This window comes from Trachurus trachurus (assembly GCF_905171665.1).
Source record: "Trachurus trachurus genome assembly, chromosome: 18".
Classification (NCBI taxonomy): Eukaryota; Metazoa; Chordata; class Actinopteri; order Carangiformes; family Carangidae; genus Trachurus; species Trachurus trachurus.
In genome coordinates, this window is record NC_139909.1 from 11,269,265 (window position 1) to 11,296,375 (window position 27,111).

Here is a 27,111-nt window from a genome sequence, read left to right on the forward strand (position 1 = left end):
ACGGTCCGTCCGCTGCTACATCTTAATTTTTTTTTTTCTTTAAGCGCCGCTGTTTGAAAATGAAAGAGGAGCCCAGAGGTCTTTTGTATGATAGGAAATTGATTGCCATTGGTATTGTGTGGCTGGTATTCAGCCTCAGAACGCAGAATTGAAGGAAAAGAGAGAGAAAGGTAAAGGAAGAGTGATGCGGGTGCCGCCTCTTGTAAGAACAAACTAAGGTGGAGGTAATTACAATCTGCCTCTTTCTGCAGAATGGATTAGATAAAGATTGATACTGTAATAGTGCTTTCATTTCAATTTCATTACAGCAGTGTGTGTGTGTGTGTGTGGGGTGTATGAGTTGTTTGATGTGGGGATTGGGCGTATGCATATGGAGGAGCGTGGATCAGTAAATGGCTTCACGGTGAAGCTCGCTGAAAAGGAAGCAACAGAAAAATCCATCATCAACGACGACAACGAGTGGAGTGGAGGTGAGAGGAGAGAGGGAAGCGGCGCATTAGAGCCGAGAGTCTGTGAGAAAAAAGGAATAATGCTGTATTTAATTCTGGGGACGGTGCTCCGTCAAAGTCTGAGTCACTGACAGAAAGTTGGATGCCGGGCGAGCGCTCGCCGTATTCACACGGGGGTGGGGGGTTGGAGGAGGGGGGCTCGTGGAGTTGAGGTCGACCACTGGCCCGTAGTGAGCTATGAAGCTGTAGCTCATCACTGACATGGGCTGTAAATATTCAGACTCGCACTGTGTCTGTTTTTAATATGTGGACATCATGCTCATGCACAATCTACTGACCTCCCAATGCAAGATGCTCAATTTCCAATAGTTCTTTGGCTGTGTGTGTTGGTGTGTTTGCATCCTTGCTGCCAAAAAATGCAAGTTTCAAGGGGATAGTTTTGGGATTGTTGATTGTTTTAAAGAGTGTCTAAATCTTTTTTTTTTTTTCCTGACGTCCTAGTGCACAGTAACACACAGCTCTGGTGCTCCAGGTTGGCTGTACTAACAATATATTTGACTATTTGACACATCGTCTACGTTAATAAACCCAAGCAACCTGTTGAACCATTGGTAACTTGAACGTAGCCTCACAGGTTTAGAGCCTCAGACTGAGCTGCTGCACCATTAGCCTACCAGATGCTAACTCCTAGCTAATCCATAAAATAGACAAAGAAGTGTCTATTTTTATATTTATATTTATTTATAATTCTATTCTATGGTATTCAATTTAAGAGACCTAAACTTTTTTTTTACCAGGTTCTAAGCATGTTTATTTCTGCTGGAAAGATCTAATTTTAACATGGCAGTCTATGGAGATCGACTTCCTGTTGGAGACTCCCTCTAGTGGTCAATAGAGGAACTGCAGGTATTTTCTGCATTAGTGCCGGCTTCATTTATAGGGATGAACTCCTCCCTGTACTTCTTTCTCTTCCATAAAACAAATACCTGAAGCTCCATTTATAGATATCTCCACCCACCAGAACCTCCTCTTCACCTCCTTCACCATTTACACAGTATAAATAGTTCCTCCAGGAGAATTAGTCATGTGGATACTCAAGATAGAAAGGTTTGCTGAGCTTTATGTCCACTACTCATGGAACAGTCAAGTACAAACTTGGTTATACAACTCCCATAAAAGCTACTTTTAGAAGGAATGTGCAAATATTATTTTTAAGATAGATAGATGAAAGATAGATAGATAAATACTTCCATCTATCTTAAAAAATACATGAAAGGCTTAAGGACAGTCAAAACCAATCCCCTGACCTGTTTCAATGTTTTCAAACCAAAACATAGGTTGGACCTAATCAGTCATGGGTCTGGCATTTCTTCCCAGGAGATAGGATGTCATATTTAGCTGCATGCCCTCCCGAAAATGTTCAAATATCAAGCTCCAACATGTTCTGATAGAACTCACATTATTTACCAGTGTAGAAGGGGTCTCAGTTGGAGCTGATATGATCGTCTGTAGCAGAGACGCAGGGTGAAAACATCTCCTATCACTATCAGTCACTGCTCCATATCTTCCTTTATCAACCTGGAGAAGTCCAAACTTATTTTTTATTAGCAAAGTCCATGTGTGGTTGATGACACGGATCTGAACTCCAGGATGTGAAGACGGTCTTTCATTGCCTTCAAGGTCAGCGTTTCAAGGCGAGAGGTGCCACATGAAATTTTTAAAGGGCTGCGAGGTGCTATCTGCCCGGCTCCTCAATATATATATATATACCACCAGAAAAGCTGCTGAATCTGAAAAAGGCTGGAGATGAAAGGATCCTGCAAGGAGACATAAAAAGAAGAAAAAAAAACTCACAAAGTGAAGGAGCTGAGAGATCTTGGATGGGCGAAAAAGGTATGGCCCGACACATCCGTCCCCTCCACCTCCACCTGCCTCGGTTCACAGGAGAACCTTTCCACTTTCATTTCTAAATGACTTGCCACAGGGATGTGAAGAGGGATTGAGAGGAGAGGCTGAAGCCCCCCCTTAGGGATTTGATGTAGCATGAGGTAATGAGCACTGGCGTGGATAAGGAGTCGGCTGGAGCCTTATCGGAAAGTGGCAGGCTCAATTCCCAGGTGCTGACACCGTGGCACGTCGAGGCGAAGGACCCCGGCTCGCTGATTGCTTCTGGGATCAGGAGGAAGTCCATCTCCAGCTCCAGCTCCGGCTCCAGCTCCAGATCCAGCTCCGCCCCGCTTACTTTGTTACCACACGTCCAGATGGATGGCACATAGCTTCACCCGGCGCTCGCTAATTGTGCTCGACGTCCAACAGGCACCGACCAGCAATTATCCACCCTGTGCACCCGGAATAAAACACAGGTGGTGCACGAAGGAAAATGGATTCAGTCTTTCAGTTTAGACACAAACCGTTGGTAATGAAGGAGCTGCTGCATGGCAGCCCTAATGGGGAAAAAGGTAATTATTAGCATTAAAGGAAATCTGTGAAACCAATCAAATTCAACGAGGATTTAAATATAACGTCGCAGAACAAACAAAATCAATTAATCGTTGTGTAGGAGTCACTGTTTGAACACTAGAGGTATGTTCTGCTCTCCACTCTGATGCTTCACGTCCATATTGTCTGAAACAGACACTGAGCGTGTACCAGAATAACTTCTTCAGGCTGCTGTGAGTAATGTCTTCACATCGGGTCCAAAAACTGTCTAAAGGACTTTGGTATTCTTTGCAAGCAAATGTAAGAGCATAATTTTATTTATTCATTTTTTGTAAATGTGCATAACAAATAAGGGCGACTCAGGATTAAATTGAAGCTGAAGATAAAGTGAGCAAGACCGAATGAATGCAAAGTTGGTAAGAGGTCATGATGGGTTCAGAAGAGTCAGAACCATAATCCCATGACAGACCACGAACTGGTTGTTGAGATGTTTTAGTAAGAATTGGAAATCTTAGTAGGTTCTTATGTTCAGGCTATGGTTTCTTGGTCGTACCTTGGTCATACCTAGACAGGTTATACCTTGGTCATACCTTGGGTCGTACCTTGGTCGTACTTTGGTCGTACCTAGACAGGTTATACCTTGGTCATACGTTGATCGTATCTTCTTCGTACCTTGGCCATACCTTGGCTGTACCTTGGTCGTACCTTGACAGATACCTTGACAGATACCTTGACGGATTCGACAGCCAGAACCGTCATGGTATCTGTCAAGGTACGACCAAGAAAACAAAAGCCTGAACATAAAATCCTTCAAAGATAAGTATAAAGACGACTATAAATGTATTTGGACCAAGAACCAGAAATGCCAACCATGTGGTGATGTAAGAGGAAATGTCATGTGACATGTGAGTCAGTGCATCTGACATTATATGTACTGTATGTGTGTTTGCCTTTGTCGTACAGCTGGGAGACTGCAGGCTACACAAATGTTTCACCTCTGTACTGAAGTGGACGTTGATCATTTTTAAACTGAAGCTCAGGGGAAATAAGCAGCAGATTAAATGATAATAATAAAACTTAATCATGAATAATCTGACCTTTGATTAGAAATGATCATTACTCCTCTACGCCGAGCTCCTTCCTCTGCCCGATTCTCACTGTGACTGAGCACAAAGACTTATTCATCTCCACACACACACACACACACACACACACACACACACACACACACACACACACACATAGAGAGAGAGAAAGGGAGGGTAAACACTTAACTTATGGACACCATCTCCGAGGTTCATTACACATGTTGTCAGTGACATCGCTTCGTCTCTGTTCTGGGTTTAATAGACGTTCATGTTTCAGCCTGAAACACCAGAACCAGCGTTTACACTGCGCTCACACACACACACGCACGCACACATGTGCACACACACACATATACAAACAAAAGAGAGGAAAAAAAGACAGAAAGTGTGTTTTTGTGCTTTTGTTGCCCCTCCCCCACCCTGCTCTGTCTGCACACTGCATGCATCACTCTCTAATGTTAATAGCCTGTTTGGTTATTCTGCGTCTGCCAGGACCTTAGAGGACGTCAAGCCGAGCCTCAGATTGTTACAGCCATGTTTTTTTTCATTTTTATTTTTTTATTTTCTTCTTATTATTATGATTATTATTTGCCTGTGCTCCATCTTGCTTTCTGCTTGTCACGTTATTATTCGAGGCGTATGGAGGCGGGAGGGGACCACATTGTTGCCGCTTTCATTATTTCACTGTTTTGTATAGATTTTTTTTTTCTTTTGCAACCGAGGCTGAAAAAGAAAAAAAGAAAAAAAGAAAGTAGGTCAGGGAACTTTATTATTCATGTTAATAGTAAATCCCGTTCTGTAGCCAGCCGGGGATGGCGAGGAGCTGGTACGTCAGCCGGCAGGTGAAAAAAGTTAAAGACTTGAGAAGAGTGATAACATGATGTACAGTGTGTGTGTTTTTTTTGTTTGTTTTTTTCTCATATTCCTGCACTGTAACCTGAACGTCTCACGGCTGTAACTTTTATACATGAACTCCGAAAGAGAGGAGGAGGAGGAGGAGGAGGAGGAAGAAAACTGTAAGGGTGAAAGTGGAGATGTATAGAGAGAGAAAGAGAAAGAGAGGGATAAGAGAAAGCAAGAGAAAGAGAGAGAGAGAGGACATTTCTTGGCTCGCACTCCTCCTCCTCGTGTGCAGGCCATTTTAATGAGAGCCACATTTAGGTCAGCGGTGGTTGGCTTTCCTTTTCTCCCTCGTTTTTTTTCTCTTTCTCCCCGTCTTTCTTTCTTTGCTCCTCCTCCTCCTCTTCTTCTTTTTCTCCCACCTCCCCTCCCCCCTCTTCCCCCCTGAGAGGATGATAAAAACCAGCACTGTGGCACCGGTTTGGCTATGAAATTACAGCGATTTGACACAAGTAACAGATAAAGAATAGAGGAGGAAGAAGAAGGAGTGATGTGTTGAGTGCCGGCTGAAAGTGGGTTTTTTGGTGGTTTTAATGGTGCTGCTGGAGTTTGCGTGTGTTCATGTGTTCGTGTGCGTGTGTATTGAGGGTCAAAATCACTATCATCCCTCTCCATAGAAACCGCACTGTTGTAGTGGTTGTTTCCTCCAAAGCTCAACCTATAGTTAGAGAAGAAAAAGACCAAGAAACCAGAAGAAAGAAAACGATCCTCCTGCATCATCACATTTTTCTTTAATGTTGTGGACTGGTAGTAAAAAAAAAAGAAAAAAAAAAAACTCCAAGAAAACAACATTTTCCACTGTGGAGCCATCTTTCAAAGAGAAGATGCCGTGAGCAGAGGAAATGGGTATTTGCCCATGAATGTACCCTCGGAGGTGAAGGCTGGGCAGAATGGGCACATCCATCCTGCCGCTGGTGCCGTCGCTGTAGCTACTAATAATAGATGAGCAGCGGCGTGGATGGGAAGGGAAACATGTGGAGAGGCTCCTGATTGGAGTATAGTGCGCTGTGTAGAGGTAGTTTTCAGAAGAGAGGTAGAAAGTACAACGAGGAGTTCATACAGAGCAGAGAGGGAGACAAAAAAAAAACGGGGGAGGAATTGAATTCGCAGCATGTTCCTGGAAGTTTGTTGGTTTCTTCTTTTGTTCGGCTACTTCTTTCAGAAATAAACCAGTGTCGGAGCAACTGGCTGCAAAGTACCAGCGGCCACTACACTACAACAGCTGTGTGTTTGTAATAATGGGTTTTTTTCCCCATAGAGCCTCACAGGGAAGCAGAGAGGTCATTATATTAGAGTGAATGGTTATTTCTTACTGCTGATTTTCACAATAAAAGTACATCATTTTTACTCCACTATGTTTTTTTGTTGTTGCGTTATTTGACTGGGCAGTTAGAGCGACAGGAAATGGGGACACAGAAAGAAGGGGAATAACATGCAGCAAAGGGCCGCTGGGGGGTTCGAACCAGGGCCGCTGCAGTGAGGACTATAGTCGCTGTCTAGTGAGCTATATTTATTCTATTTTAAAGTCTGTTTTTTTAATCTAAAAACGAGCCGAAGACCAGCAGGCGGATCAGCACAGTTAGCGTAGTTAGCATCTTTTATTTGTTGACGCTGTTCGTTAGCTAGAAGGCGCCAGGCCCATTTTGTGCGACAATGTTTTCTTTTGTAGTTAGTAAAACTACAAAATGAATTAGGAAAGGAAGAGTAGTGCTCTTTTTTGTATGCTTTTAGTTTGAAGTTTGGTTCTGTTAGCAGTTTTAGACAGCACTTTGTTTTAGCCGGGTCGTTACACTGGCAGTTCCTGACACAGTGTTAGCAGTTGTGCTAATGCTAGCTCTCGCTCTCTGTCCACAAGTTGACAGGATTTGTTCCTCAGATTTGAGACATAAGAAACTCTGCATTTCTGAATCTGTGTTTTAAAAAAGACTCTTTATTGGTCAAGATGGAAAACGTTCAGTCATGATGTTGACGGATGATTTCACTGTCTTGTTATCTCTGGTGTTTGTGTGGAGTCGGTCCAGTATGGCTGTTTGTCAGAACAGTGTCTCATTAGTGGAGAAGATGCAGATGTAACACGACACCGGAGACACGGCGTCCATTTGTACTTGGAAAGAAAAAGAAGAATCATTAAAAACCATCGCTATAACGATTTTAACCACAACATCTCACACATGTTCATCATAAAGAGGACGAAGACAACAACACACCTCTTTCAAGGATTACATGTTGTCAGGGCCTTGCAAGTGTAGTAAATCAACCACACACACACACACTGTCATGACTCATCCCTTTTATCCCTTGTGTTAACACAGTCAGGCCTATTTGACATGTTCAGGGCCAAAGCGCTGCAGCCAAACACCGATTTGAGTTTCCCTCATTTAGCCGCTCGACAAAGGCCGGGCCTGTGTGAGTGTGTACCAGGGACGGTCGTGTGTGTTTAATTAGCACACAACACCTGCCTCCATTACAAGGCAATTAGACTCCACATCACATCCACACACATTACCGGTGAATGTATGTGTGTGTGTGTGTGTGTGTTTGTGTACTCCATGTAGCTGTGTGTGGGCTGTGCTGTATTGATGCCAGTAGTAGGCTACGTTCTGTTTATTTCAGACCTTTTCACTCGTTTCAATATTTCCATTTTCTCCTTTCACTGCCCGTTCACCTTCAGCTTTCTAAGCTTTTCTACATCTTCACGTCTCAGCTTCTGCAGCGTCAAGACCTTGGCTTAAGTTTGGGGGAAAAAGAGGAAGTGATTACACACTGGGCTCAAACACTGAAGGATCTTAAAGACTCCATGAAATGAAAAATGTATTTTTCCAGATTAAATCACTGTATTCTCATGCTAATTATTAATAGCTTTCTGTGAATTTACTGGAAACACGTAAACAGGCCGCTTTAGGACGTTTTAATAGCTACTAATGGTTCTTTTCCTCTTGCGCGACTTTTTTTTTTGCTTTTCCATTCGAGATAATACTTGGTACCAGCCGAACGGCAACCGAGTGCCAGCCATTGGCCAGAGACTGGACGAGTCTGACACAAGAATCAAACCGACTATTTGTAAAAACACACCGGTAACAGCGACGACTGCTTTCTACTGCGACTGTTGTTGTTCTTTCAATGGAGTTAAATGGAAAACCACACCATTGGTCCCTCGTTGAGGTGCAGTCGAGTGTGTTTAGCGACTTTTGAGAGCATTGAAAAAAGAGAGCTAGATGTAGTAGATCTAGAAATAGTGTGACCGATATGTAACTGTGTATTGGAAAGGACCATTATAGTAAAGAGATATACGTCCTTCATTCCTGTAGGATTCAGTTTCTCCGGTACGAGACAGAACATACAGACAAACATTTCTGCTGACGAATCTCCTTGAGAGTGTGTGAGTGGACGTTATAAAAGGTTATGGACAATAAATGACGGTTCATTAGTTGTCGGCTTATTTCATAAACCATTCTCCAACTCACTTGGGATTTTACTGATCCATTGTGCTTTCTGCAGGAGAACTAATCATGGTGGTTATTAAATATGTAAAATCTCATTAACCTTCAGCCAACATGATTGACAAAAACTTGGTGGGGTGGAGGCGATTAGCACAGAAAAACACTCATCGTACACTTTATAAAAGGGCGGACACAGCTGGAAACCGTCTGATTTCAGTTTGGCCTTTGCAGACTACGAATTGGCACATCGCTAGAAGTTGTTTCGTAACCAACCGCCCAATCAAACAAGAGTTTTGTCAGATTGGGTAGGTCCTTATTGGGTAATGTCTTGATTTCCTTTATTCTAGTTTATAAACTGTTGCGCCACATAAACCAAACACCACTTTGGTCCTTAAAACCCTTTAATCCTGTGTACATCTGCCGAACTAATGGCAATTTCACATTAGAATAATGTTTCTGACAATTATTCCCTCTTTGCACCATCAAGAATAAGCTGCCTTGAAGTGAAGCCACACTCCACTGGCAGCTCCACTCATTAATTGATGTGTTGGCTGTGAACAGTGTTTTAGTAATAATTACTCAACAACCCAATAAAAGGAAACAAAAACGCTACAAATGCATGTTGTTGTAATCTTCCATGAACTGAGCTGAATCACTGTTTTTGTACTTTTTCAGCACTCATTTTTTACCCACTATGTCGACCGAGTCCCCTTCAGGCACATTAACGACTGTGAGAAAAAAAAAAAAAAATAGTGTCTCGCACTCCAAAATACAGTTGTGTAGTTTTATTGCCAACCAAAGCAAAGTATTTACAGGCCTGCCTTAGACTGTGGCAGGGCATTAATCACAGAGCAGCACTGGGGCTGCTGGGGGTTACAAAGAGGGGTGTGAAAGATTCAGGTTTCACTGGTCCACATGACAATGCAAGATGGAAATATCTGCAAACGAGTCCAGTGGTCTGCAGGTCCATCTGTAGCCGAGACTACGTGGAGTAAATGTGGCAGCAATTAAACAGTGTAATGTAATTAAGAATAAAAGCAAACAAGACCCTTGGGTTGCATTTGTGTCCTGCCAATTTTTTGCTTGTTAATATAATTACTGCAGCCTGGAGATCCAGATTTTATTCAGGCTATTGACTGTAATGGGGTCACATGTTTTTTGTTTTTTTTGTAAGCGTCAGGTTTCTAAGTGTGTATTAATCACAGTTAATCTCAGGGATGAATAAAAGTGCCAGACACCATCAACTGTGGTGGAAACTTATGATTAATCAAAACACATCATTTCTCTGGGTCGTTCTAAAAAGCAAAAGTGGTTCAAAAGAGAAATTGGATATTGATGGTTATGACTTAAAAGTTACATATGGAGACGTTCCTGATTTATCCTCCAATATAGAAAGTGAAGGTTTGGACCAGGTTGCAAATCTGAACTAGCAATGGTTTTAAACTTGGACGGTCACAATCAATTAAAACATTTAATTGTGATTAAAATTTTCCAAATGATTAAATGCTCAAAATGTACCTGAAAGGAATATCTTTCAATTCATTATTATATATAATAGTCCAATATGCTGTATACTAATCACTATACTAGTCACTTGCCAAGTGGTCATTGACCTCTTGGCGAAACGGTTAGCATCGTCGTCCACGGTGCGGGAGACCCGAGTTCGAAACCCACTCAGGGCAGGCCAGAACAACATCGGACACACTAATGTAACTTTATTGTTCATAAAACAAAAACAAAGACAAAAACCAAAGGTCTTACAGCTCACGGTGCTAACTGTTAGCACACGCTGCTAAGCGACCATAGAGGCCAAGATAACAGAACGTGCATCGATCATACGTAAAAAAAAACAAACATAACTTAACAGTGGTGTTAAACGGAAGTTGTGTTAACATGTTAATTATTGCATCAACTGATGATTTACTGAGAAGATGCTATAAAGCTCCACTATGGCGTCTATGTGATGGTTTAGGAATGCTACAACTTGTTTAGGCGAGTTAGCCAATGAGTTATGGTGAAAGATGACGGCAGGACGACTGGGGTCCATCATGCAGGTCGGTGGTCCTTCAAAGCTTTGCTATGGTTTGCTGCATTTGATTTAGTTGGACGTCTGTGCACCACATGGAAACCAGCTCTTAGTTTTCCAACTTGTGTCGAGTGCAGCGATCTCTGGCTGCTCGCTCTCACCTGCAGGGCTGTTGGGTAAATGTGAAGCTGATCTCTGTTTATGGTCTAGTAGCAGCAGGTTGTGCAGTTCACACTAATGATCAGTGAGTGTGTTCAAGCTATGCAGAATCATTCAGTTGTCAGGATAAAGTAAAGAAGCAGCGGAGATACTTTGATATCATCCCGGCTGCAGAGTGACAATAGCTTACACTTAGCTTCCCCCTACTAGACGCTTTTATTTTGAAATGACTCTGGAAGAGCGCTGTTTACGGCGCCCGGCTCCAGGTGAATATTAAGAAGGTAAACACAGGGGCTTTTTTTTGCAGCAGCAGAGATAAAGTACCAAAGTTGCAAACGAGAGCCCTCGATTCCTCACATCAGCATTCATCCAGCCACCCACATCCTTTTAGAAAGACATTTCATGCTGCTGGAGAGTGAGGCAAGATGCTGAGCACTACGAGCAGGAGAGCAGCTCACTTCTTGACTAATAAATTATCCCTACGGAGTGCATCTAAACTTCTTTTTTTTTTTTTTGCATGGTGCTCAGGTGGATCAAGTTCACAAACACAAGCAAGTCCTTGTATATGAGAGGATGCACCTGAGCAGGATGAATAAATGAAGATTTGTGGCCATGACATGAAAACGAGGAGAGCTGGGCCTTCAGTCTTCAGGCAGCTCTGTCTGGGTGTAGGTGTCACTCTTTTTTTTGAAGGTGGAAGTGTTTCTTCACAGCCATTAGTGGTGAAAAGAGACAATTTCATTTTCCGTAAATGAGGTTTCACACAGTGTGAATTTGCCCGCAACAAAATCCAATGTGCTGAGCCACAGATAGAATGAAGAAGTGTGTGTTTTTGCCTCTTTTTTTTTTTGTTTTGCCTCCAATGGATTTGATTTATATGGAAATGATTTTGTCTGAAATTATCCCCCCGATTGAGGCCTGAACTCGATGGTAAACTGACTTCACAACGAAGCCGCAAAAAGAATCACAGATCCGGTCACAGCGCCAGTCAGTGAATTGTCCTTTTTCTTGTAAACAATGTTAGATAATATGCTAATTACGAGCCGAGATCGGGCTTTCATCTCCGTCCTTTTGTGGAACTCGGGGACAAACAAGCGCCTTGACTTCTAGATTTATGTTTTTTTTTCTTTTCTGTCTTTTGCCGCCGACAAACAACGGCTGAAAGCCCCGAGATCTTCGTGTGATGGAGTTCACACCGATGCCTTGGCAGGGAGAAGCGTCAGAAATGAAGCGTCTGATGGCAGATTAGTTTGGAGAGGAAATCTGTTGGTATTCCATTTGGAAAATCTGATTTGATGTATTGTTGAATATGCAGACGTCAGCCAGGAGCTGCTGCGAAAAAGAAAATGTGGTGAGAATAATCCTGACAGTCACAAGAGAGAGAGAGAAAGAGAAATTATTCAAAAGCCTGATTCTGTTTTTTTTTCTTTTCTTTTTTTGAGAAGTGATAGAGATGGTGAGTTAATTCCCTAAACCAATCAGGGAAGATGACTGTTTTCTTGCAACAGATGAGGACAGGTGAAGAGGTAAACATCATCTGCTTTCATGGTGATGAGTAAATCCTCCATTATGCTCTGAAGGAATAAAGAGACAAAGAATTAACTTTGTACATCTGTTGTAGATGGTTCTGATTGGCCGACTGTTTTTCCTGAGTGATGCTGTAAGAATAGAGCACATTTCAGGTAAAAAAAAAAAAAACTGGTCCATCAAATTGTTGGATGGTGGGAGCAGGTGGTGGGCGGGGCTTGTTTGACTGCTTTGTTGTGACATCACAAAGTGACAGGAAGTGCTGACGGCCGGTTTTAAGGCTCAGTTTCTGAATACAGGCCGTGTGCATTTCTCTGTGGACTGAGGTGGACAGTATTAATATAGAACCTAGAGCTGCTTTATAATCACACTACACATGGACATCTACCTTTATACTGTATGGAGCTTTAATACAAACATCTACCTTTATACTGTATGGAGCTTTAATACAAACATCTACCTTTATACTGTATGGAGCTTTAATACAAACATGTACCGTTATTTTGAAGGAGCTTTAACACAAACATCTACCTTTATACCGTATGGAGCTTTAATACAAACATCTACCTTTATACCGTATGGAGCTTTAATACAAACATCTACCTTTATACAGTATGGAGCTTTAATACAAACATCTACCTTTATACCGTATGGAGCTTTAACACAAACATCTACCTTTATACTGTATGGAGCTTTAATACAAACATCTACCTTTATACTGTATGGAGCTTTAATACAAACATCTACCTTTATACTGTATGGAGCTTTAATAGAAACATCTACCTTTATACTGTATGGAGCTTTAATACAAACATCTACCTTTATACTGTATGGAGCTTTAATAGAAACATCTACCTTTCAACTACCCGCTGCGATAATTAGTAATGATCCCTTTCTCTACTCCTTCCTCGTGGTTCGTCATTAGGGAGGTAAACGACATCGATAAAGGGACGAGTTCGAACCAGTTCTCCACTAGAATCGGATTCAAATTCCTGTCCCTTAGTTGTCTCTGTGACAGAAAGAAGCACAGACTCAGGGCGTTGCATGTTTTTTTTTTTTTTTTTTTTTTACAGCAGTGGCCAAATTAATATTCATTACAAATGTTGTAAAGTTTTCATTGGGAATAATTACGACTGTAAAGCCCAATTCGTGTTGGCAGCACAATCAAACAGAGAATCCTCTGAAGACGCAGCTCTGCCCGCGCTGTAATAAGGAAGACTCTGCTTCCTGGATCTTTGTGTTGGTCCCAAACATCCAACTGTGCAATCACAATAACATACTTTTTCTGGATTCCTCCTCAGACGGCAGCAATTAGGCCGGCCATTAGCTTTTGTTGTTGTTTGTCGCATGGGGAAATTCTTCGATGCGAGTTTCGTCGACGATATCGGGGAGCTGTGATGCATGTGATTAGCGTGGATACCATGGATACCGTGTCTGTCACAGCGGGAGGCAATATCAGAGCCAAACATCGACACCATCACAAACACAAGCTGCAGCCGCTGACTGATGCCTGTTTGATCACTGAGCTCAAATTCTCCTCTGTCTGAGGCCCTTTAAACGACGGCCAGCATCAGCCTACCTGATGTAAACACAGGGGGCCGTTAGTAGCAGTCAAACATGATTCATTTCAACTTAGGTACAACAGTTTTGATTAAACAGTGCGGTTATAGAATATAACTGAAATGCTGTAAATTTCTCAAATTTACTGATTAATCAAAAATGTCTATATAAATGTGAGTGTAATGATACATCCATCTACATCAATACATCAATTCAGTGATAAATGAGTCAATAGCATTGATACAAAATGTAAACATTGATCCGACATTGATACATATCATTATTTGAACAATGCGCCTTTATTTTGAAATCCGCCTGGCAGAGCAGAGTGAATCACTGCTATAATTTCATATTTCATGTTTCAGGGAGTGTAGCTAATCACTATGATTGAAAAAAGTTTAGTTTAGGACTCTAAACAGGAGAAAGTTCCAGGCTTAAGTCCTGATTTAATGTAAACAAACAGGACTTTAATATTTTTTCAATTTTCTTTCATAAAGGGGTGAAAATTATATGGCTCAATAAATCAGAATGGGAACAAGAGGCTGATTTTATATTAAGAATATATTGTTTCTTCTCAGAAAAACATAAAATAATAATAACTTAGTTGCTTTTTGAGTCTTGTGTTCATATCATCAGATAATATCGTCCCATATCGATCACTGATATGTGAATCTAATTTAATCTAAATTGTATCATGACAGACTTTGTGATATCAGCGAAATCTATATAAAATCATATGGTAGTAAAACTTTTGATTTACTAATACACTGATATGTAATGAATACAAATATCACTTTTATGTCCAGAAAAACAAGCGGAGGGACGACACCGTTACATCTTATTATCATTACATGAGTATCTCTATGATACTGCTGTAGTTCAGTTGATTCCTTCCTCTCATCACTTTCCGTCCTGACAGATCAGTCGACGCTCCAATTTGGCTCAGTGGGGGTTTGAAGGGAGCGGTAATAATTACCTCGTCGTACCTCCACCTCTGCCTGCTCCTCTCCTCAGCCCCTCAGCGGGAGGCTTGTTTAATATTAGCACCTTTGACGTACATTTGACACAGATTAATTATAGAGGCTCTTTATGTCGTTTAGCGGAGACGCGCCGCAGAGGAAGAAACGATTACTCAGTGAACCTGCAGCAGCACCTCCTCTTCCTCCGCTCCGCCCGTCGCTCTCCGAACCCTCTAGGGTCGCGAATGTGATTGACCTTCTTCCTGTGAAAAGCTCCATCCACCACCTCACACCTTTTCCCGGGCTGGGCCGCTTCTCTCCACGCTGCTTGACTGATTGGGAGAAATTGCAGCGGCGTCTGCGTCGGCGGCTCTTTCAACGATTTCATGGCCCAGTTTCGCTCAGATAAGAAAAAAAAAAAACAGGCAGCAAGAGGTGAATGGTCCAGTCAGTCAATCAGTTGAGCTCCATCCTGGGACCTTCTTTTCTTATATTTACTTTCCAATTTACGGCTGTTTGCAGATAAGTGATTGAACGTTTGCTTTTCTCAGTAGATGCAGCGGTGAGGAAACCTGAGTGTGTTTCAGGGTCAGGACGACTGACGATGTCTGAGGTTCCCTTTTGACAGACAGAAACTGCACGTGGCTCGGATATGAAAGTGTTGGAACTTAAAGGAAGCTCTGCTTTTATTTTGAAGGTTATTCCAATCAAATTTCACCACTCCAGCTGATTACATGTCACCAGGAGCAGAGGGAAAAGTCACAGGGCTCTATTCTAACAGCATGTGGTACAAGTGTGTTAAGGTGTGAGTCTATAAGATTTATTCCGTTCCCTTTTAAGTTAAAGCAGAGTTTAGGTGTGTCGCATGTCCGGCTATGTAGGTGTAATCTGGATAATGCAGCTTCAAATTAACATGGCACTAACTTTAAACCAGGTTTCTGCAGGTTAAGCGTACAGTCAATTTCAGAAATGCCTCTAATCCTGCTTGAAATCTGGGTGATTCATCTCTGCTGCTCTAAAACAGCAGTTGCATAGTGCAACTTGCAATGACACCAATCGTCCCACATCAGTAACATGGTTTTTCAGTTGCTTGGTAAGGTTTGGAAAGGTAAGTTAAGTTAAAGTAAGGTAAGGTAAGGTTTGGAAAGGTAAAGTAAGGTAAGATTTGGAAAGGTAAGGTAAGGAATAGTAAGGTCAGGTTTGGAAAGGTAAAGTAAGGTAAGGCTTGGAAAGGTAAGGTAACGTAGAGTAAGGTGATTTGGAAAGGTAAGGAAAGGTACAGTAAGGTAAGATTTTGTAAGGTAAGGTAAGGTTTGGAAAGGTAAAGTAAGGTAAGGCTTGGAAAGGTAAGGTAAAGTAAGGTGATATGGAAAGGAAAGGTTAAGTAAGGTAAGATTTGGTAAGGTAAGGAACGATAAAGTAAGGTAAGATTTGGAAAGGTAAGGTAAGGGAAAGTAAGGTTTGGAAAGGTAAAGTAAGGTAAGACTCGGAAAGGTATGGTAAAGTAAGGTAAGATTTGGAAAGGTAAGGTAACGTTAAATAAGGTGGTTTGGAAAGGAAAGAAAAGGTGAGGAAATGAAGGGAAAGGCAAGGAAAGTTAAAGAAAGGTAAGATAAGGTAATCCTTTATTCGTCCCCTGATGGGGAAATTTACAGCGTTGCAGCAGCAGACAACGGTGAAAGAAATGAAGAACACAAGATAATAAATATAAAGAATTGAAAAGAGCAATGTTTGTTAGAAAATATGTAAGAAAAATATGTACATTCTAGCTGTCAGGTTTGGGATCCATACACTGTATTGGCTGATACATGAGCTCAGGTGATGTGCACTGGCCTGCTGGGCTGTGGGCGGACCAATGGGTGTCAAGGGGTTAATAGTAACATTTCAGCTCAATGACCGATTTAGATCTCATATAATCTAGATAAACTGTCCAATAATTTCCTGCCTCATCGTCACCTTGTCTCCAGAGCTAACGACCCAACAAATGAAAATAAAACCCAAGTAATGCAATTAAACAAAATTATCCAAGGTCTCATGGTGCCATTTTTTTTTAAAAAGTGTGTTTTCTCGTGTCATAATATATTATCTGTCACTGCTTTGTGTAATTCATGAGATGGGCTATAATGGAGCGCACTTATTGTCACAGTAGCAGCCCACAGTCACATCAAAGATCTGAGGCGCGTACATCATCACATCTCTGCATGTGTTTACCGTTCATAACCCTGTATGATAATCAGCGCCTCTCAGGAGGAAAGGCAGGATTGTCAGGGCCCTCTCATCATATTCTTAGCATGTAGATTAGACGAGCTTTGATCCGCCTAATAAGCCCTTCGTCAGGCACAGTGTGTGTTAGCGCTGCTTCACTAGAGCACAGACAGGGAGCTCCATCTGATGCATGGACGCCGCCATCCTCATCTTGTCTGTCTCCGAAGCCCCCAGCGAACAACTACCGAGTCCACCACCAGTCCTGCTCTTTTCTTGTTCCCTGTTGTTTCCCCACCATCGATTTGTCTTTTCCTGTTTCTCTGTTGTCTCGCCCCTCTGTGTCTCTTTTCATCAACTCGGGCCTCTCGAACATTTCCAACTTCTTTTCTAAACTTCTTAGCAAGTTAACTTCTCCATCCCCCTCTTAATTTCACTCTCACTCCTCCAGGATGTGTTTGCGCTAAAAGAAATCCAAATTGACTGACGGTGAAACATGATCAAACATGTCACTACGCAGTTTAAGATGCGCGAGAGCTTGATGTGGCTTTACATTATACATTTGCTGTTTAATCCAGTGGAGGTTGCAGTAGTGGTGGTGGTGGGGAGGGTGGGTGAAGATTAAAGCTGTGTAACCTTGAGAGATCAGGAGAGGCAGCTTCGAACTCTGCCATGAACCACCGACGAGCAGGACGGAGGAAGCGCGAGGACGCGGAGGAGCCGTTTGATCAGGGAATGTGCAGATATCCTCCCGACAAACTCAATAAGCTGTAAGAGCCTCTCAGAGGTGACCCGGAGATGATCCCCCCGCAGATATGAAGAAAGGCAGTGGAGTGGAAGAGAAATTGAGATGCCTTTTCACAAGCCAAAGGAAAAAACTGGTCATTTGATATTTTCAGTCCATAAACCTGTTGTTTCTTAACCTTGAAACCTTCCACAATGAGACTGAGTAACTTCTGCAAAGGGGGGTCTCTCAATGAGATGATGAATGGGGTCATGGGTGTTCGTGTCCTCAACACCTTTGCTGTTCATTTGGATTCCCTCAGTGTCTGTGGTGTTTAATAGAGTTGTTTACCTTTCCTCAAAGGAGGTCAGGGCTGGTTTTAGGAGATTAAAACCAGTAGAAACGCTGAATAAAGCAGTTATACTCTGGACGTCTCCAACTGTCCAACATCTACTCACCTTGTTTCTTCGATATCGTCACATCCAGACGTCCGACGGCTAAAATCCTTCATCTGAAAACCAACAAGAGGCTTAAAACTTGATAAGTCAATGTTGAGCTAACACACTGACACATGATCGTACCTGATATGACGTCATTGACGGACGATCAATGAAACGCACACAACCATGTTTAAAATCACAAATGTCTCTGGTTTGAGAGTTGCTGGAAACTTTTGGGAAAACAACCCAACAACAGCTAGAGGTCCAACTTTTCCACATTAAAATGTAACTTTAAATGCTCACTCTGCCTCAACCGGCTGACTCATATGACAGTCGCGCGACCGCCGGGAGCTAAAAGCGATTAAGTGAAGAGCTTATGGCCGACCTTGAAGGCAGGGTGAGGAGCATAGTGCGTCTGAGGACAGGAAGTCAATTGGATTTGAGAGGAGGCTTTGACAGCTGGATTTGAACCCATTTTCAAGGTTGGCTGTATGAACACATCTGCCTACAGATGTGGACAACACACACACATACGTCCCACGTCAGTACTGTGGTTTTTCAGTTGTTTGGTAAGGTTTGGAAAGGTAAGGAAAGGAAAGGCAAGGTAAGGTAAGGTAAGGTTTGGAAAGGTAAGTTAAAGTAAAGTAAGGTAAGGTTTGGTAAGGTAAGGTAACGTAGAGTAAGGTGATTTGGAAAGGTAAGGAAAAGTAAAGTAAGGTAAGATTCTGTAAGGTAAGGTTTGTAAGGTAAGGTAATTTGGAAAGGTAAAGTAAGGTAAGGTTTTAGAAAGGTAAGGTTAGGTAAGGTAAGGTTAGGAAAGGTGAGTACCTGAAGACAAATGAAAAGTCTCTCCTTGGTTGGATGTTGCAAGGGACAGAATTAGATGAAATCTTCAAAATGAATGTTTTAGGAGGCCATTGTTAGATCTTTCCTCTGAGATGTATTGATTGTACTTTGGAAGTTGACAAAAAAAATATTAACAGCTTCCTCTTATTCTGAAAGGACACAGTATTTACTTAGTTTTGAAGCTCACTCAGACCTTTAAGACATCCTCTCGTCCAATTCTTTTCCGTCTTGGCTGTTCACACTTCCTGCTTTTCTTAACTAATTTAACTCTTACTCTCCTACAACAGATCCTACCCTCTTCTCACCTCTCTTTCCTTTTCACACTCCCCTCCCCTCCCCTTCTCTTCACCCACTCAGACCTTACCGTGACCAATTGGGGTCTTTTCAGCCGGAGCTGGGCAAAACTTGGCAACCAAAGCAGCTGAAAATGAAGCAAAAAAGATGTTGAAGTGTGTCCGCGGGGTTAGTCGCACAACTGTCACTCGGAGCTGGAGTAGATACGTTCGACAATGTGGCTTTGAAAAGCGTTGAATGGGTTGATTTTTTGTTGAGACAGAGATTCAGATTCAGATTCAGATGTGATAATAACTAGAAAACTAATTAAAATGAGATTCATAGCCTGGAAGCAGAAGAAATGAGAGAGTTGGAGTGGTGGTTTGGGGAATGGAGTTGCTCTGACCCGAGGGTATTACAGTCAATGAACACGCTCTGATTGGCTTCATTTTGTCTGGTGGGCCACCTGTTGCTGCCACAAGTGTCTTCGCTGGACTCCAATTACCTCTGCACCAACTTTCACAACAACATGGGGCGATAGTTGATTGTTAATTGTGCCCATTAACCCCTTAACCACCCACTGGCCCGCGCAGGTTCAGCATTAATTAAAAACAAACATACTCATGTGGAAGAAGAGTCCTGTTAGAGAAACTGGGACTGAAAAAGCCTCAATGTTGGTCGATCATGAAGGCATCAACAACTCTGATCTCCTGGCATGTTGCAGGGCTGTATGTAGGACTTCAGAACATTGTGTCTGAGACTCAACAGCTGCTGGTTTTCTCCCTCTCAGGTCTTTGGTGAAGGATTTCCTCAGTTTGAGACAAGTGTAATGATTTCGCAGCGCTTGTAAAAGAGTTTACGGTGTTTGAGACTCTTGTCAAGCTGCAGTGCGGTAGTTTTCCTTGAAGCAAAAACTCAGGATGCAACACAGACCGACTGCGGGTTTGCACGGATCTACTTTCACCTGGGGATGTCTAATTTTACTTTTCTTCATGCAAAAACACAAAAGGCTTCTGAGTGCAAAGCCTTCAACCTCTACAACCCCTCGCTCTGCTGCCGGTGGGATTTCACAACAATCTCTGCGATATATTGCAGAAGTGCTGTTCCTCAACCAGAAACAAAAACAAAACTCAGCAGAATTCGCATTGGATTTCATCATTTGAATATGATTTCCTCAACTTTCTGAAGTTTATGTCCATGTTACACAACTTTCACCACTCTGTCCGCAAAAGGATTGTTGTAGTATCGTATTGTATCTTATCAAACTTCTTCATTTTCCTGAAGGAGTTGTTTTCTGCACAGTTAACTGAACAATTCTTTACAACTTGTCTTGTCTATGAATGTCTTCATATCCATGCTGCTGTTTACAACTGACTGATGTCGGCTCGTTGTTTGCAGCTTGATTTGTTTTCACGACCTCACTCCCTCGTTGACTTGTGAGGCCTCAGGTTGTTTCTAGAGAGAGAAAGAACTGAGTTTGTTCATGGAAATGAAAAACAAATGGTCTTAGAAATGTTTCTCATAATTGAAATCATAAGGACAAGTTAAGATGTTTTATTTTCACATCTCAACACATTAAAGACCAAAACCAATATTTTTCTTTTATTAAAGCAGATATCAGCTTCACGGCCGTTTCGGCTAATGCTGCGTTCAAGGCAGGCTTTTGAAACCGTAAGTTACAGCTTCAAGTCACAACTACGACTTGGTAGCGTTCCAGGTAACCCGTAGCTCGTGTTTTTACCATCCTGTTGTCTGTGAAAGTTCCCTATAACGGCCACTCGTAACTTCCGACCCGTGAACTCGTACCAGATCGAACTGGTATGACTTCACAGGAAGGAAAAACACAAAGTACGAGTTTCTTTGAACGCACCATGAGTTAGCAGCCCCCGCCCTTGTCAGGCATCAATTGGTCCTCGTGCTACGTCACCACATTCACGCGCATCCCTTGGCTGCACACACAGCCCTTCATGCCGTTCTCTCTCCTCATTGGATAACACTTGTATCCCACAAGGAAAATTTTCTCCTCGGGTTACAGCAGAGCAGAGTGACGGAGAGACTCGTGTTTAGGCTGAAATACTTCATGTAAGTGATTGCTGACGGAAAATAGGACTATTTAGGACTTATATTAACAAAAACATTCCACTGATATCTGCTTTAAATGAATGTAGCTACTTGGTTGGTGAACTTTGGTTTTGTCAGTGAGTTTTCACGCTCCTCAGAGGATGAATACTAATCATTTTTGATCTCTCATGTTTTCAACTTTTGTAAAATCTTCATGTTCGTCATTTCTAAACAGATTTGTTTGGGGTTCACAAATATATATATGAACACATTCATCCATGCACAACACTTTTCTCTACGTTTTTTCATCTCATTTACTGTGTTTAGAATGTGTCCTTTCTGTTTATATTCCTATACATGTAAACATTTCATTACATATTTGCATCACTGTAATATATTTACATTTTTTCCCACTTTGTTCTATATATCTAATTGTTCTATATGTTTAAACTATCTTTCCTGCAGCACTTACTGTGTTCGCTCTTTATATTTGTCTTCATACTGTGTTTTATTGTAATGAACCAAACCATTGAAGCTAATTTTTGAGTATTGCAAAATTGTACACCGTTGTGCAGCATTATGCATCATTCTGCACCGTGGTGAGTGTGTTACCTTCAGGATGAGGACTGAACTAAATGCACTGTAATGACCGGATGTCTCCTCTCGACCCCACAGGCAGAGCACGCGGTCAGAGGGGAGATCCTGCTTTCATCCACTGACCTCAACCTGGTGCTACAAGTGGAGCGTAATCAGTGAGTACCCCTCCTCCTCCTCCTCCTCCTCCTCCTTCTTCCTTTTCTCTGCTGTCATTACAGCCTCCTCTGTGCTGCCCCTGAGGATTGTGGGATTAACTGTGAGACAGAGGATGTGGAGCGAAGTGATATTAGAGGAAAAAGATTTTGCTCAGTCCACTTCAAGGTTACTAAACGTCCCCACACCTTCAGCATGTATTCATCACCGAAGAGACTGAATGGCCTTGTGAATGGGCTTTTATTTTGAAGAGGTCAGTGTGTTTCAGCTCTATTATGTGATGTTTCACGGACGGACAATGGCATTTGAATCTTTGTCGTATTCACCTGAAGAGAAAGTAAACACGACGCGTTCATGAGTCACAGCGTGAGCTTGTTATTCGCTGCTTCGGGGCCGATCACAGTGAGCGAGCGCCGGGCTCCAGGGAGGGAGTTTAACACGGTTCAAGGCCGGCGGAGGCGCTGGTGGTCCTGTGGCAACACCACGGGCAGTTCCACCCGCGACTCACAGCCGCAGACGTGCACGGACTCACAAGGTGAACCCTCGTTGTTGTTGTTGTTAGTGTGACGTGGAGTGAATAATAGTGAACACCTGCTCATCACTGCAGGTACAAAGATAAATCCCAACTTAGTGTTGACGTGTGAGTTCACAGCTTCATTATCTGAGTCAAAGTCGTTCAGTCGGACGTTCACTTGAGTTATAAAGTCCCAGAGTGTTTTAGATTTTTAAAATACTGAAGTATTCAAGAGTACGTTTGACTCTGAAACAACCTCCTGAATCACAGATCGACCTTCAGTGTCCACTCTGCCTCTGGGCGACTGAAATCCACTTAGTGTGAGGGGAGCAAAACCCATGGGTACGACTTTACTATGAGACTACACCTATGGAGTATTATGGACTGTAATTTATAACCTAATCAATAATAAGGTAAGGGTTAGACAGCTTTAACCAGATTTTATAATTAGGTTTTTTTAACTCATAAATAGGCCCACTATTAGGCCTGGGACGATAATAAATTTTGCTGGACGATATATTGTCCCACAAATTATTGACGATAAACGATATTATTGACACATTTTTTTGAGAACAAATTAACCACTAATATAATAATAATATTTCATAATAATGCAAGTAGACCCTTTTAAATGCGATAAACTTTTATTTCTCATGAGTATTTTTTTTTTAACCATTGTAATTGGAATGACAAGAACTTATATAGCTACTATCCTAAATAAATAAAATAAACAAAAAATAATAAACAGTGCAGTGCAGCTCTTCTGTCCAATAACATTATACACCTGAAGCTCCACTTTTCATTCAAACAAACTAATATGACTTCCACGGATGTAAGATTTCATCAATGAGACTAGCATTTATCTCCTATAAAGTATTAAACCAGCCGGCGGTAAACCTCTAAAAACCTGCTGATAAGTTTTCTTAGTCGTTTTCTCCCCCAATGACGGAGGTTGACCGGCCCGTGAGCTGCTGCAGACGGCTGCAGGCTGTGGGAAGCCCCGCTCCTCCTGCTCGCTGCTACCACATTAGCTCAAAAAACGTTGGAGGAAATCTCCTAACAGGCGATATGTGGATAAACTGACCACAGACTGGGATCTAAACTGTGACTTTCTCACATGAAAAAATATTAAAACTTTAAAAAGTGATGTGTTAACAGCGCCGCAGCAAGAATTACAGTAAAATAGCTTCTAGCTGCTTAGCTTTACAGCTAGCGCTGCCGGTTGCTGCCAAATGCATTCTGGGAAACAAAGATCCTGGATGACTGAAAAGAGGGTTCACTCCGTTCATTCTGCAAAACAAACGGCCCAGGTGCTGAGACCGATGCACAGAGTGAAGCCTCTTGTCATCCAGCCTGGTTGGAGGAAGAGACCAGGAAAACAAATACGTGCATGCACATGGCGATTTATCGAGGCCGGAAAAACTATCGAGTTCATTTTCATTTATCGTGCGATTAATTGATTTATTGATTATCGTCCCAGGCCTACCCACTATCTGGCAGGATCAAAAAATCAAGTGCATACTTACTACTCTTTGAACTTATTGAAGTTACTATCATTTATAACTAGTAAAATGATCCTTATGACAATAATGATAAACCATGATGGGTGTTATATTTTACATTAATCAGGATATTTGATATGTAATTTGACCATTAAGATTCTGATGTTGATTAATTGTAGTAACTCATTTGCATCGAAAACAACTCTATCTCGTAACGGTACATTATTATCTCATAGCGTGGTGAATGTGCAGGTCACAACTTGTCCACCAGAGCGTTTTGGAGTTGTTGGATTGTGTATTTGTTGAGTTTGAAACCAAGAAATCCCATTAGCCTCCGTAGCGTAGCTCTGAGTAGCTCATGGCTCTGCTCCGCCGTTCTAAAAATAGCTTGCACCGACAATTAAAGGTAACGAACCTACTGCTAAAACTATAGGGATTATGGCAGTGGGCCAATTTGCCAAAATGTTGAACTATCCCTTTAATGAATAGGTTTTGTGACGAAGCAAACAGGTAGAAATGCTGGTTGAGAAACAAAGAGATAAATGTGGGATCACTATTTGGCAACAGGTCCACGACCCTTTACCTTTTTCACTAGAGAAAAAAATAAATAATTAATCATAATTTCTATTCAGTTGTGATCTGGGCGCTCAGGTGTGAACTTTCCATCCATCTGAAGGTCGGTGGTTCGATCCCCGGCGCCTTTTGTCTGCATGTGTTGCAGCAGGTGTGTGACTTCAGTGTAGATGAGCACGTTACACGCCGAGTCACGTCTCAGACAGCGTGCACACACACATGCACACACACACACACACACACACAGTGGACACAGAGGACTCCAGTTGCTTGGAAACAGATTGATGACTTGGAGTGAGAAGAGACAGAACAGCAAGACGCCCTGAGACAATGGTGGCAGACAAGACGAAGTGGTGACGCTGCGCCGAGTCTGGGCCGGGGGTTCGGCCTCTTTCAGTGTGTGTGTGTGTGTGTGTGTGTGTGTGTGTGTGTGTGTGTGTGTGTGTGTGTGTGTGTGTGTGTGTGTGTGTGTGTGTGTGTGATGCAGGACAGAGCGCTGGCACCGTCCGTGTGTTTATTTTAAACCAGCAGAGTCCCACAAGTTTGGTCTGGACCGGAGAATGTAGGTCAGAGAAAGAGGGGCACAGTCTGTCGAAGGGAAGGAGGAGTTACTGGGAATGTTACTGGAAACGGAGTTTATTTTATCTAGTGGGCCTCTTCCACTGGGACCGGACTGGAGACGGTCCAGCACTCAGCACATCAGCACTTCTACACTTCGAACACTGATGAAAGAAGAAGAAGGAGGAGGAGGAGGAAACGTTATCTGGTGTAAATGATACAAGGATCAGTTTATGGCAACAAAATACCCACATCGTTCGGAAACTCTCTGTGTGTCTGTTCATCAAGTCTGAGCCCATTTGAGGGTTAAAGGTCAGAGAAATGTCAGGGCAGACAGTTTGAACTCCGTCCAAAGTTTTCACTTCATACACTTGAATCAAGAGATGCACGATAACTATCGGTACAGATAATTATCGGCCCGATATTGGCCAATAATTATCGGCAAAATACACAGATAAGTCAGATAATTACATTTTTTTGCCAATTGCTTATCATAAAGCCAATATTGCCTTGATGTTGCTCATTTTTAGTCTGTTGATTTTTGAAGAGTCATAACTGTTCTTGTTTTTGTTATGATTACAGCAGTGATGCTGGTCATATTATTTTATTAAGTCGGAGGCAGAGCTGTAATGTTAAATTCATCTTGTGCATATGTTATTGGTTATTGGTATCGGTGGGAAAAAAACAGTTATCATGCGTCCCTACTTGAAGTTCAGTTCAGTGGTATTTAAAAGCAGTGACTGTACAAATATTTCACCAGAAAAGGATTATGGAAGTTGAAGTTACTGTGGCCTTTATTTTGTAGTAAAAAGTAATGAAGCTGCACAGGGCAAATGGATGACAGTAAAGGTTCACAGTTTGTTTAGGAAATGTGGCGGAGTGGAAGTGAAAGTCAAATAAATAACAAAATAAAGTACAGATATCTGTAATGAAGTATGTACAAGACCATGTAATTAAACAGCTACTAAATGGATCTTGTGGTTGAGCATTTTCTCAGCTGCTGTTTCCACGGCCAAGAAACAACCTAGAATTTTTTCTCCTCAAAAAACAAAACAAAAAAAAAAACCCTCTTTGTTACCATTTTCATAACTTTCATCCAGATCTCATGGTCTTCATGTGACGCGGTGGTGTGTGTGGAGTTTGCGGTAGGTGCTGAAACTCCCGTGTGCTTGTGTGTTGAGCACTTATCACAAGCAAGTGAGGAGAATGAAGGGAACATGTACCTTATTAAAACGGGCTAATCATCATTCATTAAATATTAAAAGCATCCAAACAATCGTCCGTATCATTCAATTAGTTTTTCCCGTGGCTGCTGGAGCGGCGGCGGTGCCGGCGGCGGTGGTTATCTCCTCGCCTTCAGTGTATCTCACACTCTCGGCTCGGGATGTTGGCATCGCACTTCCAGTAAGACGCCGCGTTTTAATTTAAATTGCAAATTCCCAGTAGGTAGAATAGGGGCTGCTGTGCTGGATGAGGCCTAAGCTCTCGTTATGTTAATGAAAGCCTTGATTACCCTGCCACCCCAGGATCGTAGCGAAACCAAACGGGCAGAACGTGCCACCCATTGTTCACGGACCCCGGGAAACGTGTCTCTAGCCGGGGTAATTGTATTGCGGTACTCAAGACGGGAGGACCTGACGAGGTGTTAATTAGGACTCAAACCCGTGGAGAGTCTCACTCGGGAAGGAGTTTGGAGGCACTTTCTAATCTCTCTCCTCTTATTACCTCGGTTTTCCTCCATCGATTTTTCTTTTTTTTTCTTCTTTTTTTTCTCTTTTTCCCAAGGAACTAGTTTGTTTGAACTTGGCCGCAGCCCCGCGGTGTCTTCCACTTTAACAGTGATTAACATCAATAATGAGCTTTGTTCTGTTAATCTGCTCTAATCCGGCTCGGGATGTCAACTGCAACACGATGAGTGGCAGCTCCAAAGCCAGCTGTGCCTGACGAAGGAAAATCCCAAGAAAACCCACTCCGAGCTGGAGCCGCGTCAGCTGGCAGGATGAAGGGATGAAAGAGCGGAGGAGGAGGAGGAGGAGGGAGTTGTGACGCTGCAGAGGCTCACAGGGAAACAGAGTAAACCCTCAGTGAAAGTTAGTCCAGCTTAGACCGACTCGGAGAACA

The 27,111-nt window shown here is 42.3% G+C and overlaps 1 protein-coding gene across 1 annotated transcript in view; it reads left to right on the plus strand.

Moving 5' to 3' along the window:
• adam19a (ADAM metallopeptidase domain 19a) overlaps window positions 1–27,111 on the plus strand; it is a 176,669-nt gene that overhangs the window by 45,199 nt on the left and 104,359 nt on the right. Inside the window, exon 3 of the mRNA XM_083993431.1 lies at window positions 21,769–21,845. Coding sequence (XP_083849557.1) covers window positions 21,769–21,845 — 77 coding nt within the window. The remainder of the gene's footprint in view (window positions 1–21,768; window positions 21,846–27,111) is intronic.